Genomic DNA, 18,079 nt, shown 5'->3' with positions numbered 1-18,079 from the left:
TTCTTGGCAATGCTAGAGAAGTTGGTAAATGTTAAAACTATGAAGATTTTGGAGATTTGACCAAGATTTTGAGGCTTACAAAATTATGAAAAACATAAGACATGGATGCAGTTTGCAATAAATATTTTATTTTGCTTAATCCACAATCCAGCTATGTCTCTAGACAAGGTGACCTAATTGTAACCATTGCCTACCATAGATGTATCCAGCTTTTGTGGCATTATTTTCTTACCTTTCTTTTTCTTATATATGGTGCTTTTTTTTTTATTGGTATTGTAATACATACCAAGTTTTTTTAATAGATTTATAGTTATTTTTTTTAATGAGTTTTTACACTACTTTTTGATTAAAGTTCTTACAAATTGTTTTTGATTAGTAGAAAAATTGCCATGACAACAAAAGTAATTGTTTTGCTTTGTGTATTTTTTTAAAGATTTTTAGTAATTTTTAGCTCACCTGGCCGAAGGGCCAAGTGAGCTTATGCCATCACTTGGCGTCCATCGTCGTCCGTTGTCTGTCGTCGTAAACTATTTCAAGAATCTTCTCCTCTGAAACTACTGGGCCAAATACTTCCAAACTTTAACTGAATGTTCCTTAGGGTATCTAGTTTATAAATTGTATCCGAAGTTTTGATCAATCAACAAACATGGTTGCCATTGCTAAAAATAGAACATAGGGGTCAAATGCAGTTTTTGGCTTATAACTCAAAAACCAAAGCATTTAGAGAAAATCTGACATGGGGGTAATATTGTTTATCAGGTCAAGATCTATCTGCCCTGAAATTTTCAGATGAATCAGACATTCTGTTGTTGGGTTGCTGCCCCATAATTGATAATTTTAAGGAATTTTTGCTGTTTTTGGTTATTATCTTGAATATTATTATAGATAGAGATAAACTGTAAACAGCAATAATGTTCAGCAAAGTAAGATCTACAAATAAGTCAATTTGACCAAAATTGTCAATTGACCCCTTAAGGAGTTATTGCCCTTTATAGTCAATTTTTAACCATTTTTCGTAAATCTTAGTAATCTTTTACAAAAATCTTTTTCTCTGAAACTACTGAGCCAAATACTTCCAAACTTTAACTGAATGTTCCTTAGGGTATCTAGTTTATAAATTGTATCCGAAGTTTTGATCTATCAATGGTTGCCATTGCTAAAAATAGAACATAGGGGTCAAATGCAGTTTTTGGCTTATAACTGAAAAACCAAAGCATTTAGAGCAAATCTGACATGGGGTAAAATTGTTTATCAGGTCAAGATCTATCTGCCCTGAAATTTTCAGAGGAATCAGACATTCTGTTGTTGGGTTGCTGCCCCATAATTGATAATTTTAAGGAATTTTTGCTGTTTTTGGTTATTATCTTGAATATTATTATAGATAGAGATAAACTGTAAACAGCAATAATGTTCAGCAAAGTAAGATCTACAAATAAGTCAATTTGACCAAAATTGTCAATTGACCCCTTAAGGAGTTATTGCCCTTTAAAGACTTTTTTCACAATTTGTTCATCATGTTGACTTACTTTAAAAAATCTTCTCCTTTGAAACTGCTGTATCAATTTCAGCCAAACTTAGGCTAAATGAGTTTCAGAGTATCTAGTATAAATTTTATATTTTATTTCCTTGTATGTAAAGAAACATAGTTCCTATGGCTAATATAGAACATAGGAGAAAATTATTTTTTTTTGCTTTTGAAAAAAATAGGACGATCCAAAGAACATTTAAATAAATTGAAAAGCCAAAATAATCATTGATGAGAGATTTAACCAAAAGAAATAAGGTGAGCGATTCAGGCTCTTGAGAGCCCCTTGTTTGTTAAGTAATATTCAGAGATTGTTATGTTAGTGAATTCATATTTCTTAAATCACATTATTTAAACATGATTTTTATGTTAAATAAAGAAAGTTATAAAAAAATGCATATTAAAAAAAAAAAAGATTTAATTATTTTCATTGTTATTGGGTGAAAGCTTTGATTGTCAAAGAGTTAACTGAAACATATTGCATGATTTGAATATAAATCAGTTATCCTCATACGACTATGATTTCCTTCACACTACAATAGTCTGATTTACTTAACAGGATACTGCTATGCAGGAGAAATTATCAAATTTGATGAAAGTATAAGTCCCTCTGAATCTCCTCCATTCCTTTGACCTTGGATCTCATGCTCATAAGTCCTTTCTGTGTGAGGATTGGGTATATTCCTTAGTATATATTATATGCAAGACAAGTATATGAGATTTTTTATTGTTAGTATATGTCCATCTGAATCCTGACACATTTCTCATGACCTTAACCTTGACCTCATTTTCATGCTCCCAACGGCAGGTTTACTTAAAATATTCAGGATTGGATCTGATACAAAGTTTATATGCAACACAGGTATGAGATATTCATTTGTAAATTGGTTAGTGAGTCCATGATCTAAATCTTGACAAATTCCATATGACTTTGACCCCATGTTCATGCTATAAAACTCAGTTTTAGTTTGAGTTTGTGATCCTCAGAACTTCTGCATGACAGGTTTACAAGATAATTGTATGTGGATAGGCAGTGTAACGGTAAAATTTACGAGACTCTAAAACAAACTCAACCTTATACTTACAAGTCATTCTTCCTTTATGATACGTTGTAAACCACTTCCGTCTATTGGACTAAAAAGTGATCATGATATAGTACTGTGTGACAGCTATACAACCAAACCGAGTTAAGCCAACGCGAAAATAGATTTTCTTGTGGCAAAAATGAAAGGCTAACATGAAAGCAATTAAAATTTTCCTTAATGCCTTCGGTGAACAATTCTATAAATCAAAAGAACAGACAGTTGAGGCAATATGGAATTCAATTAAATCGCTCACATCCATGGATAAAACACAGGCAAGAAGAACAAAGAGACCACTCTAAAGCTAAACGAACCTACAACTCTATCGACTGGGAAAATTACAAAAGACTGAAAACCAACACTCAAAAGGAGACACAAAAAACTCATAGAAAGTACATCCAAGATGTTGTCGGCAGCAATTTTACAGAATATTCTAAGCGATCTACACAACCATAAACAATAAGAAACATGAGTGTTTCTGTCCTTACCAACAATCATGATTGATTTTTGCATGGTGAAAGCTCTCAAAAAAACAAAAGGTTCAAATTTTAAACGACCTATTTCAATCAGTCTTCTAAAGAGGAAACGAGCGGCATATCAGACAAAGGACCAAGCCCATATCCCACCATGGGGAAAATTAAAGTAAACAGAATTGGTGTAACCAAGCTATGAAAGAACCTTAAACAACACAAAACCACAGGACCTGATAACATACCATCACTTATACTTAAAGAAGTAGTAAATGAAATGACTACCATCATTTCCTATCTTTATCAAACCTCCATTGACAAACGACCAGTTTCACTTCTATTTCATGCGAAGTTCTCGAACACATCATGTGCAGCTCAATCGTCACATTTTTGGAACATACTTATATCTTGAAAGACAACCCGCATTGATTTAGAGCTCGTAGATCGTGTGAGACACAGCTGATTTTAACAATCGAAGGAATTTCCAAACAACTGAAATCAGGGAAAGATCAAGTGGACGTAATAATGCAAAGTCTTTTAACAAGTCCCACGCTGCAGATTTCTAAGACTTAATAAAAATGAACCACTAAGGCATTAGAGACGAAACATAAAATGGATAAAAATGTTTCTCAGAAGACCATAAACTACAAGGGGCTAACAGTCATCACTGGGATATGCACTATCAGGGGCTCCACAAGGTACTGTGTTAGGTCACTAACTCAGACTCTTCTAAGTATTCATTAATGACTTACCACAATTAGTCCAACATTCGACTGTCAAACTATTCTTGTACATAGTTTTAAATGTAAATTCTCGGAATGTTTTATTTGTAATGTTACATTAGAATTGCTGTCTCATTCTCCGTTTTGTGGATAGTCCGACTTGTTACATTCTGATAGAAATGCAGTCCATAGCAAGGAAGAAGATTTGTTGTGACATGTAGCTACAAATAACATTGCATACTAATTTAAATCACTTTGAGCATATTTTTATGATATAGTGACTTAGAAGTAGTCATTTTTTTTTCGGAGAATCTTGGACAAGTAAATAGTTCCAGGGAGAATACTGATTTTTTTTACTCTGGTATAGGTATATGTTCACCTGGACTTTTCCAGATTCGATAGTAAAAAGTTTCTTAACGGAGACGTGTAATCCTAAGTTTCGTGTAGGAAGAGACATGTGTGTAACAAGGAGTCATAGTTTCAGAGATCAAGGACCCATAAATCATACAGAAAATGGACCCATATATATCATGCAGAATATGTATTTCGAAACAAAAACTCAATCGATCGAGAAATAGTTATTTCCATTCAACTTATTGGCATAATTCCCAAATACTATGCACCATAATCGGATATAAAGATAACTAAATGCAAAAAGTATAAGTTAAGTAGGAACCAGTTTTAATATAATAACGCAGGTCATTTACTGGATCAAGAAAAAACATTTTTTACTATAGAAAGTGCGCTAACCGGAGTGTAACAAAAAATGAATTTAGTTACAAGTTGACTATAGTGCCTACGATCGCAGAAAATAAGTAAGCAATTCGCTCTCAGTATTAATTATAATTACACATATAATAAAACAATTTTGAATAAAGGCTTTTGCAACGGCTGCAAGATATTTTAGTCCTGAATTTAACAAATACAAACACGGAATAGTTATTTTTTGTCCTTAGAAATACAATTAGCTTATTATTGTATATGGTAAGTACACTTTTTATAGAAATCAGAAACATGGCCATTTCAGCATATCAAATTAGGCACCGACATAAAACAATGAGATGAAGTAAATTACATGACAAAATAAAAGTAGACAACAACTGTCTGTAGTTGGCCTTATATATAAGCATATAAGTGCATACAGAATATATAAAAGGACACAACTTTCATCTATTATCGTTACTATATGTTTTCTTATATTCCCCTAACGAAGTTAGCATTTAGGTCATGATAGTGACCAATGCTATGGTTATTTATCTTAAATCATTTTCAATAATCAAATATAACAAATACAGTGGAATCCAACTGTCTTATTTTAAAAACGAAAATCTTGCCAAGTCTACTGCTTTATAATATATGCTCTTCCGTTTTAATTTTTCGGGAAGCAAATCTTGTCTCTAGAAAGCAGGTTGTTAAATGATGCCAAGAGGGTATTGACAAGAACCAGAAATCGTACATTTGCTCTACATAAAGGTATTTGATTACGTTCTTCAGAAATAATTTAAATAGCACGTAAATAGATTTTAAAAAATCAGCTTAATCCATTTAATGACCTGGCTGTAATAACGATCAGCTTACTACATAAGCTTATGACAAATACTAAATATCATTATATATCTGCGAAAAGGAATATATAAACAAGTTGACAAGATTTTCTTACTTTTTGAACGAGTTTTTAAATTTTAAATGGATTGGAAATATAGACCGTTTCACCTAACATTATATGGTAAGTGTATTATTTTTTTATATCGTCTCTAAGAATTTCTAAATTTATTATTTAATTTGTACTTACAACAAATTCTCTACGACAGTTGTTGTCCATTCGTTTGATGAATTTGAGATTTTAATTTTGCCATTTGATTAGGAACTTTCCGTTTGAATTTTCTGCGGAGTTCAGTATTTTTGGGATTTTACTTGTTGGTAAGTTGAAATCGTCGCATCTTTCAAACCCAGGAAACAAAACGTTTAATATCTCTTTGAATATACATATTATTGGTTGAATTTTAGAGACGGAAGAACTTTGATTGAATTTTGATGCAATAAAATACTATAGAAATTTGTTGTTCAGTAAGACCCTTTTTTGGCCCAAAAATATGGCAGTTTTACAAAATTTGAATTTTAGAGACGGAAGAACTTTGATTGAATTTTGATGCAATAAAATACTATAGAAATTTGTGAAGGGGTATGTTCAGTAAGACCCTTTTTTGGCCCAAAAATATGGCAGTTTTACAAAATTGTGCAAATATAATCTTAAGTTTTTAAAAAGCGTCTAAAAGCTTTCGTTAGATGAACTTGAAAATTGAGGCCAAAATCGGTCTTTACCGGACCTACCCCTTTGTCATTTATAGTTGTTGTTTCTAATTGTTCTCACTATTTTAAATATCAAAATCATCGTGTTGCACATTAACCTTTGCTGGTTTGTCTTCAAAGATTATATCTTAAATCATTGGAATTTTTTTTTAATTTGACAAGCCGTCAGAAACTGGTATTTTGATCCATGAATCATAATAAAATTCGAGTATGTGTCATTTTGTGCCAAAGCCTGTAGTTTTTTTTAAAAGCCTTTGCGATTTTTTTATATTGTAAATGATTGCACTATATATATAAATATGAATGTTTTTCATAATTTACATTTCCATTTTTTGTCGAGCCTTCGACTTATGTCGAAAAAGCGAGACATATAGCGATCCTACATTCCGTCGTCGTCGGCGACCACAATTATTCACTCCATGGTTAAAGTTTTTGAAATTTTAATAACTTTCTTATACTATCCTCGATTTCTACTAAACTTTGATAGAAAGTTTGTTTATGATCATTAGATGGCACACAGCTACTTTTGCAAAGGTACTATTTCTGTACTAAAAATATGTAGTACTTGAAATTTACTTTTAATATTAGTACTATTTCTTTACTTTAAAATTATTGTAATATTCAAGTACTTGTATTTTACAGTACTATATTTGTACTAAGTATTTTGGTACAGACATAATACAATATTCCATGTTTGAAAATTATAATTTTAAGAGATTTGAAATAGAAAATCTTTCAAAATGCTGAAAATGTATCAGCCTGAGCCAGCTATAAACATCAAAAGTAGGCGTTTTTTTTTTACTGTTTTCCACTTGCAGAAATTTTGTAATGCCTTGTTAGTGAGAGGGTTAGGCCGGTTAGCGCTATAGAACCAGGTTTAATCCACCATTTTCTACATTTGAAAATGCCTGTACCAAGTCAGGAATATGACAGTTCTTGTTCATTCGTTTTTGATTCGTTTTGTTATTTGGTTTTACCATGTGATTATGGACTTTCCGAATTGATTTTCCTCTAAGTTCAGTATTTTTGTGATTTTACTTTTTGTTACTTGCAGATCTATAAATAGTTTCCTTTTTTGTAGAAACATCTACATACTTTTGTTTTTCACATATATAAACTATTTAGTTTCAGTATTTTATATCTTTTTTTTTAAAGTACTACTTGCACTAGTATTTGTACCATCCAGTTTTGGTGGACCAACTTATTCCATTAGCTTAGAATCAGCACTCAGAGCAGAGTTATTCACTACTAATAACTATGAAGTTTTGCAAAGACCCGAGCAAAAAGTTGTAGTAAGAATAAGTATTACAATTCTTACAATCAACGATTTGGTAAGTATTATTACTATATGATATGATTTTGTCTCCTATTTTGCAGTAAAATTCATACCATGCAATTAGATAAATCTGCCTTCATCCTGCTATCATCATCTCAGATCGGCACCTTGTTTCTTTTGTTATGTTTTATATGGGTTTTTTTGTGTTTTTTTCTTTTAGATTAGTACCTATCAAGCTCCTACCAACTGAAATTATTTCTACCATTGTCCCAGATGAAGGAAGGTTTTGGGCGCTTATAAACATGAAAAATTTCGCTACATTCTAAAGATCACGTCCTATGCGAGCGTCACTGATGAGTCTTTTGTAGACGAAACGCGCGTCTGACGTATATACAAATTTTAGTCCTGGTATCTATGATTAGTTTATTTTGCTAGGAACTTGTCGAATATATGGTTGTTGTTTTCCACTGTTAATGATGTTGTGTTTTTTTTTTCGTTCATTGTTGTACTATAAATCATACTGTTTGTTTTCTCTTTCGAATTGATTCATTATAATTATCATACCTAGAACTTTTATAGCTTTATATAATTACACTTTAAGATATATGTATTTGCTCGTTGTTAAAATCTGCACTGTGACCGGTTATATGTCTCATATTTGTTGATCTTTATAAATAATTGTATCATTGGCAGTAACACTTCGTTTCCTCATTTTGATGATTATCCAAAAATAAGGTCAAATGCATGAAACACCTTCTTCATGTCTTCTAAATGATTAAAAGCTTTTGTTAAGAATCAACTTTAATATCATGGTGTGAATTAGACATACCCCATCGGCCAAACGCCCTCAGGGACATATTGTATTTTTATATTGATACGCTGATATTGTATTATGTTAAAGATTTATAAACTATCATGACTATTGTTCGAATCCTTTTTATGGTTGAAGACCGTTTATCGACCTCTAGATCTCAGATATGAGATCGTTTGCTGTGTTTTTGAGTTGTTTTCTCTGAGACGTATTCACCACGACTCTTTTTTATTTTTTTGCATTATTAATCCTGATTATACCTTTATCGAAAACACATATGACTTATTTATTTCATATTCTTAGTAGTTTTATAGTATCATATATCATATACTGGTAAACTGTGAAATTATTCCCTTCCCGGGCAGGGTGCATTGAAATAGAAATAGAAATAGAAGTACCGGTCTGGTAAGTATCCGTCCGTCTGTGTTCAGGCATCCGTCCGTCTGTCTGTCTTGTTAGCGTTCTCACGTGTACGATTCTTCCCTGATTTTTATAGAAAAAAATATATATAGTTTGACAAGTTCGAAAATAACAGTCGATTGACAATTTATATAAAAAGATATGTCTCCTAGAAACATTGATTATATGGAAAATTGTAGTGTAAGTGTTCTCACGTGTACAATTTATAATTGAACGCTAAATTTTATTGTTTTCTTCAGTACAGGTGTTTTATTGGGATCTGTGTTATAGTTATCAAAATCTTTTAGACCTTCTTTCGTGTACGCTCTGCTCTGTATTTTCCGTTATTTCATTGACTATTGTTCGAAATTGAAGGTTTATGGTGGAATACTAAAAACTAAGTTAAATCTTGCTTCATGTATATGTTCCAAGTCTGACACCCTATTATATAGTGTTTATTCTTTTGAACTTTTTTTTTAAAGATTTGATTTTTGATGATCTTTTGATAAACTTGATCAGGACATGTACATGTGCCAGGCATATGATGTCGTAAAACCTTACAACTGTTGAAAAATGTGTTTGACCTCTAGATGTTTGTTTATATTAAAGTTTACATCATATCTCAATTTATGTGGCTTATTTAGTATAATATTAAAAGACGAAATAAACCATGGAGAAAACAGCAAAACATTGTTTGTTGAAATATTTTTACATAAGGGATAGTACTTTACATATGAAGTTAAAAGTCACAAGTTCAAAGAAACACAAAAAACGTTGTTTTAGTCTAATTATCAAATGTTGCAGAAACGTGACTAAACCATTGTAATCCATTGATATGTCTCTGAGCTATTATACATGTTTTTTGGGTTTAGTCACGTTTCTCCAACATTTGATAATTAGACTAAAACAACATTAGGGATTAGGGGGTCCTCTTAAGGACTGGCATCATGATAAATACCTGTAATTCACTTATATCAGGTCTTAACTAAAATATTGTAAAAAGGGATATTGTTAAAAAATATTTATATCAAAACATTAACTGTTACAAACCATATATTTTTGGTCGAGAATAACCCGAAACTGTTACGTAATTATTTTCATCCGTATTTGATTAACAAAATTAAAAAGGTTATTCAACAAACAAAATCCTTATATAAACAAGGGAAATTCTAATCAAACTGATAATTTCATAAAAAAATATCACGAAATAATCTCGAAATTTTTTTGATTGTTTTTATTAAAAGTAATATGAAAAATGGAAATGTTCACTGACTGTTCCTCATTTTAGTAATTTATTCTATTACTTGATATATTTTTGCATTTGTGCTACATGTAGATGTAAAATGTAAACCGATGCAAAACAGCCAAGTCACCGAAAGCTATTGTCTTCTAGTGCCAAGAACCATATAATCTACTAAGTCGTTTTGTCTGTATATATCACAAGAGCCGAAGCCAGCTTTCATGGTATGCTGTCTTAACAGATGAAAGAGTCACTCAGTCGTATATCTGTCCACTTTTTCCACAAAAACGGAGTTGATATAAATTGGGTACATCACGTCGCGTCGTGATCTATATAGTGTTTATAACTGTCGGATCTGGCTTGGTGAATATTGTTCACTACTAGTACATACATGTATTTTCGATTTGAACAATTAATGCAAGTTGCGGACACCGGAGTTTAAGTGAACCATGAATTCATAAAAACCATAGTCTTATATTATCAATGTGTAGTGATTGATAATTTAGTCTTAGAATATTTGTTGCTTGTTTTATGTTTTTGCACAGTTCTTTTTATTGTTCTGTTGCACCAATGTCTCAAGATAAGGAGGAGTGTTGGAGCCTGTAATTCAGTGGTTGTCGTTGCTGTGTAATATATTCGTTTTTCTTTCATTATATTATACACGAAATAGGCCATTTATTAGTTTTCTCGTTTGAATTGATTTACATTGTTTTATCGGGGCCTTTTATTGCTGACTATGCGGTATGAGCTTTGCTCATTGTTGAAGGCCGTACGGTGACCTATAGTTGTTAATGTTTGTGTCATTTTGGTCTTTTGTGGATAGTTGTCTCATTGGCAATCATACCACATCTTCTTTTTTATTACATCTTTTTTTTATATATAAAATAAAAAATTACATCACTGTGTTAAATTTAATAAAATTTAATCGACTTTTACAATGTTGGGAGACTATTGAAAAATATATATTTTTAAAACATATATACCTTTTTAACAATATTTTGGTTAAGAACAGGTGAATTACAGGTATATATCAATGTCCAGTCCTTAAGAGGACCCCATAATCCCTAGTGTTGTTTTAGTCTAATTACCAAATGTTGGAGAAACGTGACCACACCATTACAATAAGTATAACAAATATTTTTGTAACGGGAAAATATTTACTTTTTCAGTTGAATTCATTTTTAAACGTCATACGATCCTTCAAAGTCAACTATAAAAAAGAAAATGTTTTATATTATATACTTCAACGGCTAATTTGACTATAATAAAACATGTGTCCTTCATTTACCAAACCTTATGAAAAAATGTACTGCTATTGTTTTATTATAAGGAACTTATTCGAGAACTTTTGTAATGATAAATGCATGACAATTCACTTCTTTTGTAATATACTCTATATTCAATGTGAACTTTAGATTATATATTGACACAGTAATGTATAGAAATAATTAATAATGAAGGCATTTTTCTATGATGTTATTTTGGTGTGTAGTAATATGCATATTCATACATCTTTTGATTTTCAATTTACTGATAAAAGTTCATTCATTGTATCGAATAACAAAACTGCCTTTTTTAATCTAGATTGTTATACAGAACAATAAAAGGAGTGATATATAATGGTGCTGAAACATTTAAGATTGTAAATGAATTGTTGTAATGATTGATACCAGTTTAAATCTGTACTGAAAATATGCTTATTCTTTCAGAACATAAAAGACCAGGCACTGTCTATATCAGGATATCTAACATTTGTAAGTAGTTTGACTACTTTAATGAACTGAAATTATAAAATAAACTACGAATTTGAAGAAGACACACAACACAAATGTTTTGACAAAGTAAGAAAACAACAATCACCCTCATCCCATCAAAAAGCAAAAAAATTATTGCAAACAACTCTAATATAACCGGTGCTAGGAGTTGAAGGTCTCATTGTAACAATGAGATGTAATACAAGTGCTGTTCTTTTACTTTTTGTGTGTTTTGTTTTGCTGAGTATGCAAGTACGGATATTTGGATACCCCATGTCCCTGTGTATTCTATTTTATTAAAAAAAAACACCACACACACTGGAGTAGCATCCACTCTTTTTTATACGCCCATCTTTTAGACGGAACGTATTATGGTATACCGTTGTCCGTCCGTCCGTCGTACCGTCCGTCCGTCCGTCCGTCGTCCACACTTCGGACAATAACTCAAAAACGCTTTCACCAATTTCCATGAAACTCTAGTGAATTGTTTATATCTATTGACGTAAGCTCCCTTTCGTTTTTTTAATTTCAGATTTTAAGTTTTGGATTTATGGGGCTTTATTCATAAAAAAGGGGGGATTTTCAACACTTCGGACAATAACTCAAAAAGGCTTTCACCAATGTCCATGAAACTTTGGTGAATTGATTATATCTATTGATGTAAGCTCCCTTTCAATTTTTATAAATTTCAGATTTTACATTTCCGTGTTATGAATTTTTATGCTTAAAAAAGAGGGGGATTTTCCAATTTTGGGACAATAACTATCACTTTCGTTAAAAAAGCAACGGGCGTATCATGCACTTAAGCGCAGCCCTTTATTATCTGTTGTAATAAATTCGTTCACTTCTCAAATGTTGTCTCTGTCTCTCTCAATTATATGCAGGTTTGGCAAAGCCTCTGGATTACGCGATTACCCGATGTTAGAGCAGAAAACACCCCAATGCCACCAATGGATCTTCAACGCAACAAGAAAATCCCTCACCTGGAGGCTGGGTTTAGTTTGTCTATAAACAATTATGTATAACAGCGAAAATAGACGTCACACTAAACGAAGAATCATTGACATGAACCAAAACTAAATACATCACACAAGTCTAACAAAAGCCAGAGGCTTTTTTACTTGGGACTCGAGCAAAATTGCGGTGGATCTTTCACGTCTTGTTCCATCTCTCTAAATGTTGCATATCCAATCGCTTCAATGATTCCCTATATAAGCAACCAATTTTTTTCCCAAAAAGGGGGGACCCGGGCCCCCTGCCCTCCCCCCTAAATCCGCCTCTGATATCAATGTGTGATAAAAGCTATCGCAAGTTAATTGAGAACTTAAAACTTACCAACACGTTTTTTTAAATTATTTAACCTGATTTTAAATTTATTTTACCTGAAGACTTGGGGAGACCCTAGATTAGATTGGTCGGATCCTACTAACACCACACAGGATTATGGGAATGTTGACTTTTTATTCAGTACCGAAGAATATGTTTGGAGACCGTCAATCATCATTGAAAATTCGTAAGTAGAGCACCTATGTTATCAAATAATCTATCAATTGCCTCAGTTGGTATAACAGCCTTTTAACATCTATGAAACTTATATATATATAAATTGTTCTTTTTTTTTTGTTTTTTGATTTTGCCACGTGATTATGGATTTTCCGAATTATTTTTTTTCTAAGTTCAGTATTTTTGTGATTTTACTTTTTGATACATTCTGCAAGGCATGATTACTTTAAAAGTTTGTGCATTTTGAAATAAAATGAAAGGATATTTGTCGGGTAGATTCTCATGTGATAATTTAATAGTGCCTTCAACATGTTTAACCCTGCTACATTATGTATTTTATTCCTGTCTCAAGCCAGCAGACTGTAATTCAGTGGTTGCATGTCGTTTGAGTTGTTGTATATGATATATATATTTTTATTTCGTTCATTGTTTTTATCTACACGAACTAGGCCGTTACTAGTTATCATGTTTGAATTGTTTTACCGTGGATTTTGTCATTTCGGGGCCTTTTATAATGACCACTAGTATCCGGATCTATCCGGTATGGGTTTTTCTAATTTTTGAAGGCCGTACGGCGACCTATAGTTCCTTGCGTTTATGTCAATAGTCTCTGGTGGAGTGGTGTTTCAATGATATCATTCAATTATCTCCTTACTAAAATTATGCAGAAAAATCCATTTATCAAGTAAAACACCGTCAAGCATTTGACAACCATTGGTCTTCTGTATTGCACAAGTCTTTATAGAAGTTATTATTAGATATAATAGAGTTAATTTTATATTATGACATTATGATGATCTAATATTTACTTACAGGATACAGGATATGGGAGTAATCAGCGACAAATCAACACCAATGCGTATAACAAACCGGGGAAAAATTGTTTGGAGCCCATCGAGCATTTTTGTAGTAAGCTGTGAATCTGACACCACGTATTATCCATTAGATACACAAGACTGCAAACTAAAAGTTAGTTCGAAGGCCTACACAATCAACGAGGTATCTTTAACGCTGGTTTTGGATCCTGTAATCTTAGATTTTTATTCAGAAAATGGAGAATGGGACCTCGTGTCCGCATCAGGATTAGAAGTCAGGGATACCCCAATTGGTCAGGCCTCGTTTTCAAGTGTTGATTTCGATATCAAACTTCGACGTCGTCCAATCTTCCACATTATAAACACGTTGTTTCCAGTAGTTTTGATGGCAATTTTGATTGCTATGGTATTCAAACTTCCTGTCGACTCTGGCGAGAGAAACGGATTTGCTTTAACAGTGCTTCTCGCTTATGCTGTATATCTGTCAATCATTTCGGAAAATATTCCCAGCACTTCTGTTTCAGTTTGCTACCTGTGTAAGTATACACAATTTTTCTGATCTCAAAACCGTCAAACCGTCACACCGGGCACATTAAATATTCCCAACTCTTTTGTCTCCGTTTGCTATCTATTTAAGTATACATAATTTTTCTGATCTCAAAGACCGGGCAATATTTATTTGTACACGATAATTTCACATAAGGTAAACCACTTAAAAAAAAATTCATAACCACGCTGAAAAAAGTTTACTTCATGCAAAGGAGTAGTTTTTATTCAATGTTTTAATCGCTGTCCTGGCGCAAGTTAGTCTTACAATAGAAGTAAAATATAGGAATATGAAACAACTCGTGATTTATAATTTTAAACAATGTGATGTAGTTTTTAAATTTCTTTTGTTTTTCTTTTAACTATATAATTATTCATAGCTCCCATGATATTTTCGATTTGTTCTTTTCAACATTTATAATGTGGTCACAATTTGGAAATTTCAGTAACGGATAATACTCGGTTAACTGATAGTTTAAAAATTCAACCGAACTTTCATCTTTTTTGATCCAACAATCCAATGTTAATAACAAGGATATTATTTGATAAACAACCATTTTGAACTCTGTCTCAATATATTGATATAAGAAAGTGTTTTTTTCTTTCTTTTTCAGCCTTGTACCTGGCGTTTGTTTTATTTCTTGCTGCAATGTCAGTAGTTTTGACCATATTTGTGTTGCGTGCGCACTACGCGACTGGTGAAATTCATAAAGTGTACAAGATTTTATTCAAATGTGTATCACGTTCAAAAGTTGATGTTGAGATATTAGAAAAAACAGATGTAGGAGAATACCAACACGAAGACAGCAAACTTACATGGCAAATAGTAGCTGAAGGAATGGACACTGTGTTTTTCTTTGTTTACGTTGTTTTAATATCTGTTGTTACTTCTGTTCTCACTGTAGCATACATTATTCATTATCATAGTACTTAAGGAAGGGATCATTTGTGTAACTTATCTGCATATACTCAACTAAGTTCTACTATATCGTAGTATTTAGGGCAGTGTTCACATGTGTAAGTTACCTGCATTTAGGGCAGTGGTCACATGTATAACCTACTTGCATTTAGGTCAGTGGTCACATGTGTAACTTACCTGCATTAAGGGCAGTGGTCACATGTGTAACTTACTTGCATTTAGGCAGTGATCACATGTGTAAATTGCCTGCATTTAGTGCAATTGTCACATGTGTAACTGACCTGCATTTAAGGCAATGTTCACATGCGTAACTCACCTGCATTTAGGGCAATGGTCACATGTGTAACTCACCTGCATCTAGGGCAGTGGTCACATGTGTAACTTGCCTGCATATACACATCTCAGTTCTTCCATCATTACCGAACTGAACAAAGAAATAACACGACGGGTGCCGTATACGGTGCAGGAAATGCTTACCCTTCCGGAGCACCTGATTTCACTCCCGGTTTTTAGTGGAGTTCGTGTTGTTTCTTATTTATCATTTATAAGTATTGATGTAAATGTCCTTTGGTTTTGTGAGTCTTTGTTAACTCCTTGGTTTTTATTGTTATTGTCTTCTAATGTAATATACTAGTAGACAAATGTCACATAAAATTGTGAATAGATGTGATTTGATTATTGAAATTTGACCTTTTTTTTTTACAAAAAACTTAAGTCATTTGAAACGATTTTCTTAAAAATGTATCGTTCAGTAAATTAATGGACATATTCCGCATATATACTAAAAAGTAAAATCACAAAAAACACAGAACTCCGAGGAAAATTTAATCGGAAAGTCCCTAACTAAATGACAAAATCAAATTAAAAAACACATCAAACGAATGAACAACAACTGCCATATAACTGATTTGGAACAGGCATTTTCAAATGTAGAAAATGGTGGATTGAACATGGTTTTATAGCGCTAAACCTCTCACTTGTATGACAGTCGCATCAAATTCCGTTATATTTACAACGATGCGTGAACAAAACATACATAATAAGGCCGCATTTCTTTCTATCCAAAATTTTGTAACGTTGTGTCGCGTTTGATGCTGTTTTCTAAACGCTACATGAGTAGAAACAAATACATCGTTTGATAAATCTGTAATGACCCTGTTTGAACTTTCAATAAAGCATGCACATGTTGTTGATATTCAGAATTTTTTACAAACGTAGAAACAAATACTTCGTTTAATCAGGTTGAAGTTAGAAACAAATGCAGCGTTTGTACAAACAAACGACAAACGACAAACTGCAGACGCATTTTTAGCGTTTGCATAGTTAGTCAAAGTTTATGTAAACTTTGCAAACGTATGTTACATGAAACAAATGATCAAAATATGTGCGGGCTGAGCTGTTTGCGTCCGTCCTTTGTGTTAGAAAGAAATGCACCATAATTCGAATCTTTGGCTATTACCTTTCGAGTTTTGATGCTAAAAATTACCAATTGTGACCTATTTCTTCAGCAAGACTCGATCATTCAATCAATCATGTAACTTTTTCGTAAGCATTACTCGTTCATTCATATCTTCATTTCCTCTTTATAGAAATTACATTAATAATATGTAATTCATAACTTTATCATTTTTATTTTTTGTAGTTAATATATCAATTTATTGTTTATGATGAAATAGTTAATGTAGGCATAGGCAGTGGCTATTTTGCCGGCTCCGGCATATAAATGACAATCTTAAGGATATACAATACAAGAGTAAAAGAGTATGTATCTTGATCTGTCGATATTAAAATGTGCGAACATTAATAAACTATATTGTGCAATTGACAATTAATGTGAATCAGCCATTTAATACCCTGTTTCGATTCTGCTGCATGCACAACAATACATTTACATTGTAGCTTATTAGGAAAGTCGTCATTACTGATATAGGTGATAAGATATACATACAGATTGAAATTATTTAGAATGTCTAAAATGTCTGGAATAAATCCATTATGGTTTCATCCATCTAATAGGCATGCAAAAAGTCATTGTAGAAAGATTTGTTTTGCAATACTAGAGTTTTTCCGTTTGATTTCATTTTCAGCTCATCATGGACACACTCAATAAATATTCATACCAACCTGTGAAAGCAACAGGGAAATATATAATGATAATTCAATCAAATGTACCAGGCTTATAATTTTATATGCCAGACGCGTGTTTCGTCTATATTAGACTCACCAGTGACGCTAATATAAAAATAGTAAGAAAACCGAAACAGATCAAATGTTGAAGAACATTGAGGACCCAATAATTCCAATCAGGTTGTGCTTGACACGTCTAAGGTAATCTATGCCTGGGATAAAAAAAAATCTGAGTATTTCGAATAATTCATACTTTTGCCTACAGTAAATTTATCAAAATGACCACAAATTAAATGATATTCATATCAACACCAACGTACTGACTACTGGGCTTGCACTACCCTCGGGGACGAAACGTAATCAGCAGTAACATCGACCCAATTTTGTAAATAGTTATCAAAGGTATCAGGATAATAATCTGATACATCATTCTACGTAGAAAATTTGAGATAAGATGTGGACAGAAACGAAGTATATCTGGAATAATATCACAAGAAGGTGTCAATCGAAAACCGTTAAGACTGGAAGGTAACACTATGGGGAAAACAAAAACAGACGAGGAAAACATACATACTAAAAT

At 32.3% G+C, this 18,079-nt stretch overlaps 1 protein-coding gene across 1 annotated transcript; it reads left to right on the top strand.

Moving 5' to 3' along the window:
• The first annotated feature begins 5,355 nt into the window (after positions 1-5,355).
• On the top strand, positions 5,356-17,184 carry LOC134711526 (acetylcholine receptor subunit delta-like). The gene is made up of 6 exons (XM_063572157.1): positions 5,356-5,525; positions 7,265-7,440; positions 11,545-11,589; positions 12,978-13,102; positions 13,908-14,443; positions 15,068-17,184. The coding sequence occupies exons 1-6, from the start codon at positions 5,486-5,488 to the stop codon at positions 15,385-15,387; spliced, it is 1,242 nt and encodes a 413-aa protein (XP_063428227.1). The 5' UTR covers positions 5,356-5,485; the 3' UTR covers positions 15,388-17,184.
• Positions 17,185-18,079: the final 895 nt, after the last annotated feature.

The sequence above is a fragment of the Mytilus trossulus genome, chromosome 3, assembly GCF_036588685.1.
Source record: "Mytilus trossulus isolate FHL-02 chromosome 3, PNRI_Mtr1.1.1.hap1, whole genome shotgun sequence".
Lineage (NCBI taxonomy): Eukaryota > Metazoa > Mollusca > Bivalvia > Mytilida > Mytilidae > Mytilus > Mytilus trossulus.
Note: the sequence above shows the minus strand (reverse complement) of the source record. Positions and strands in the feature narration are given on the sequence as shown.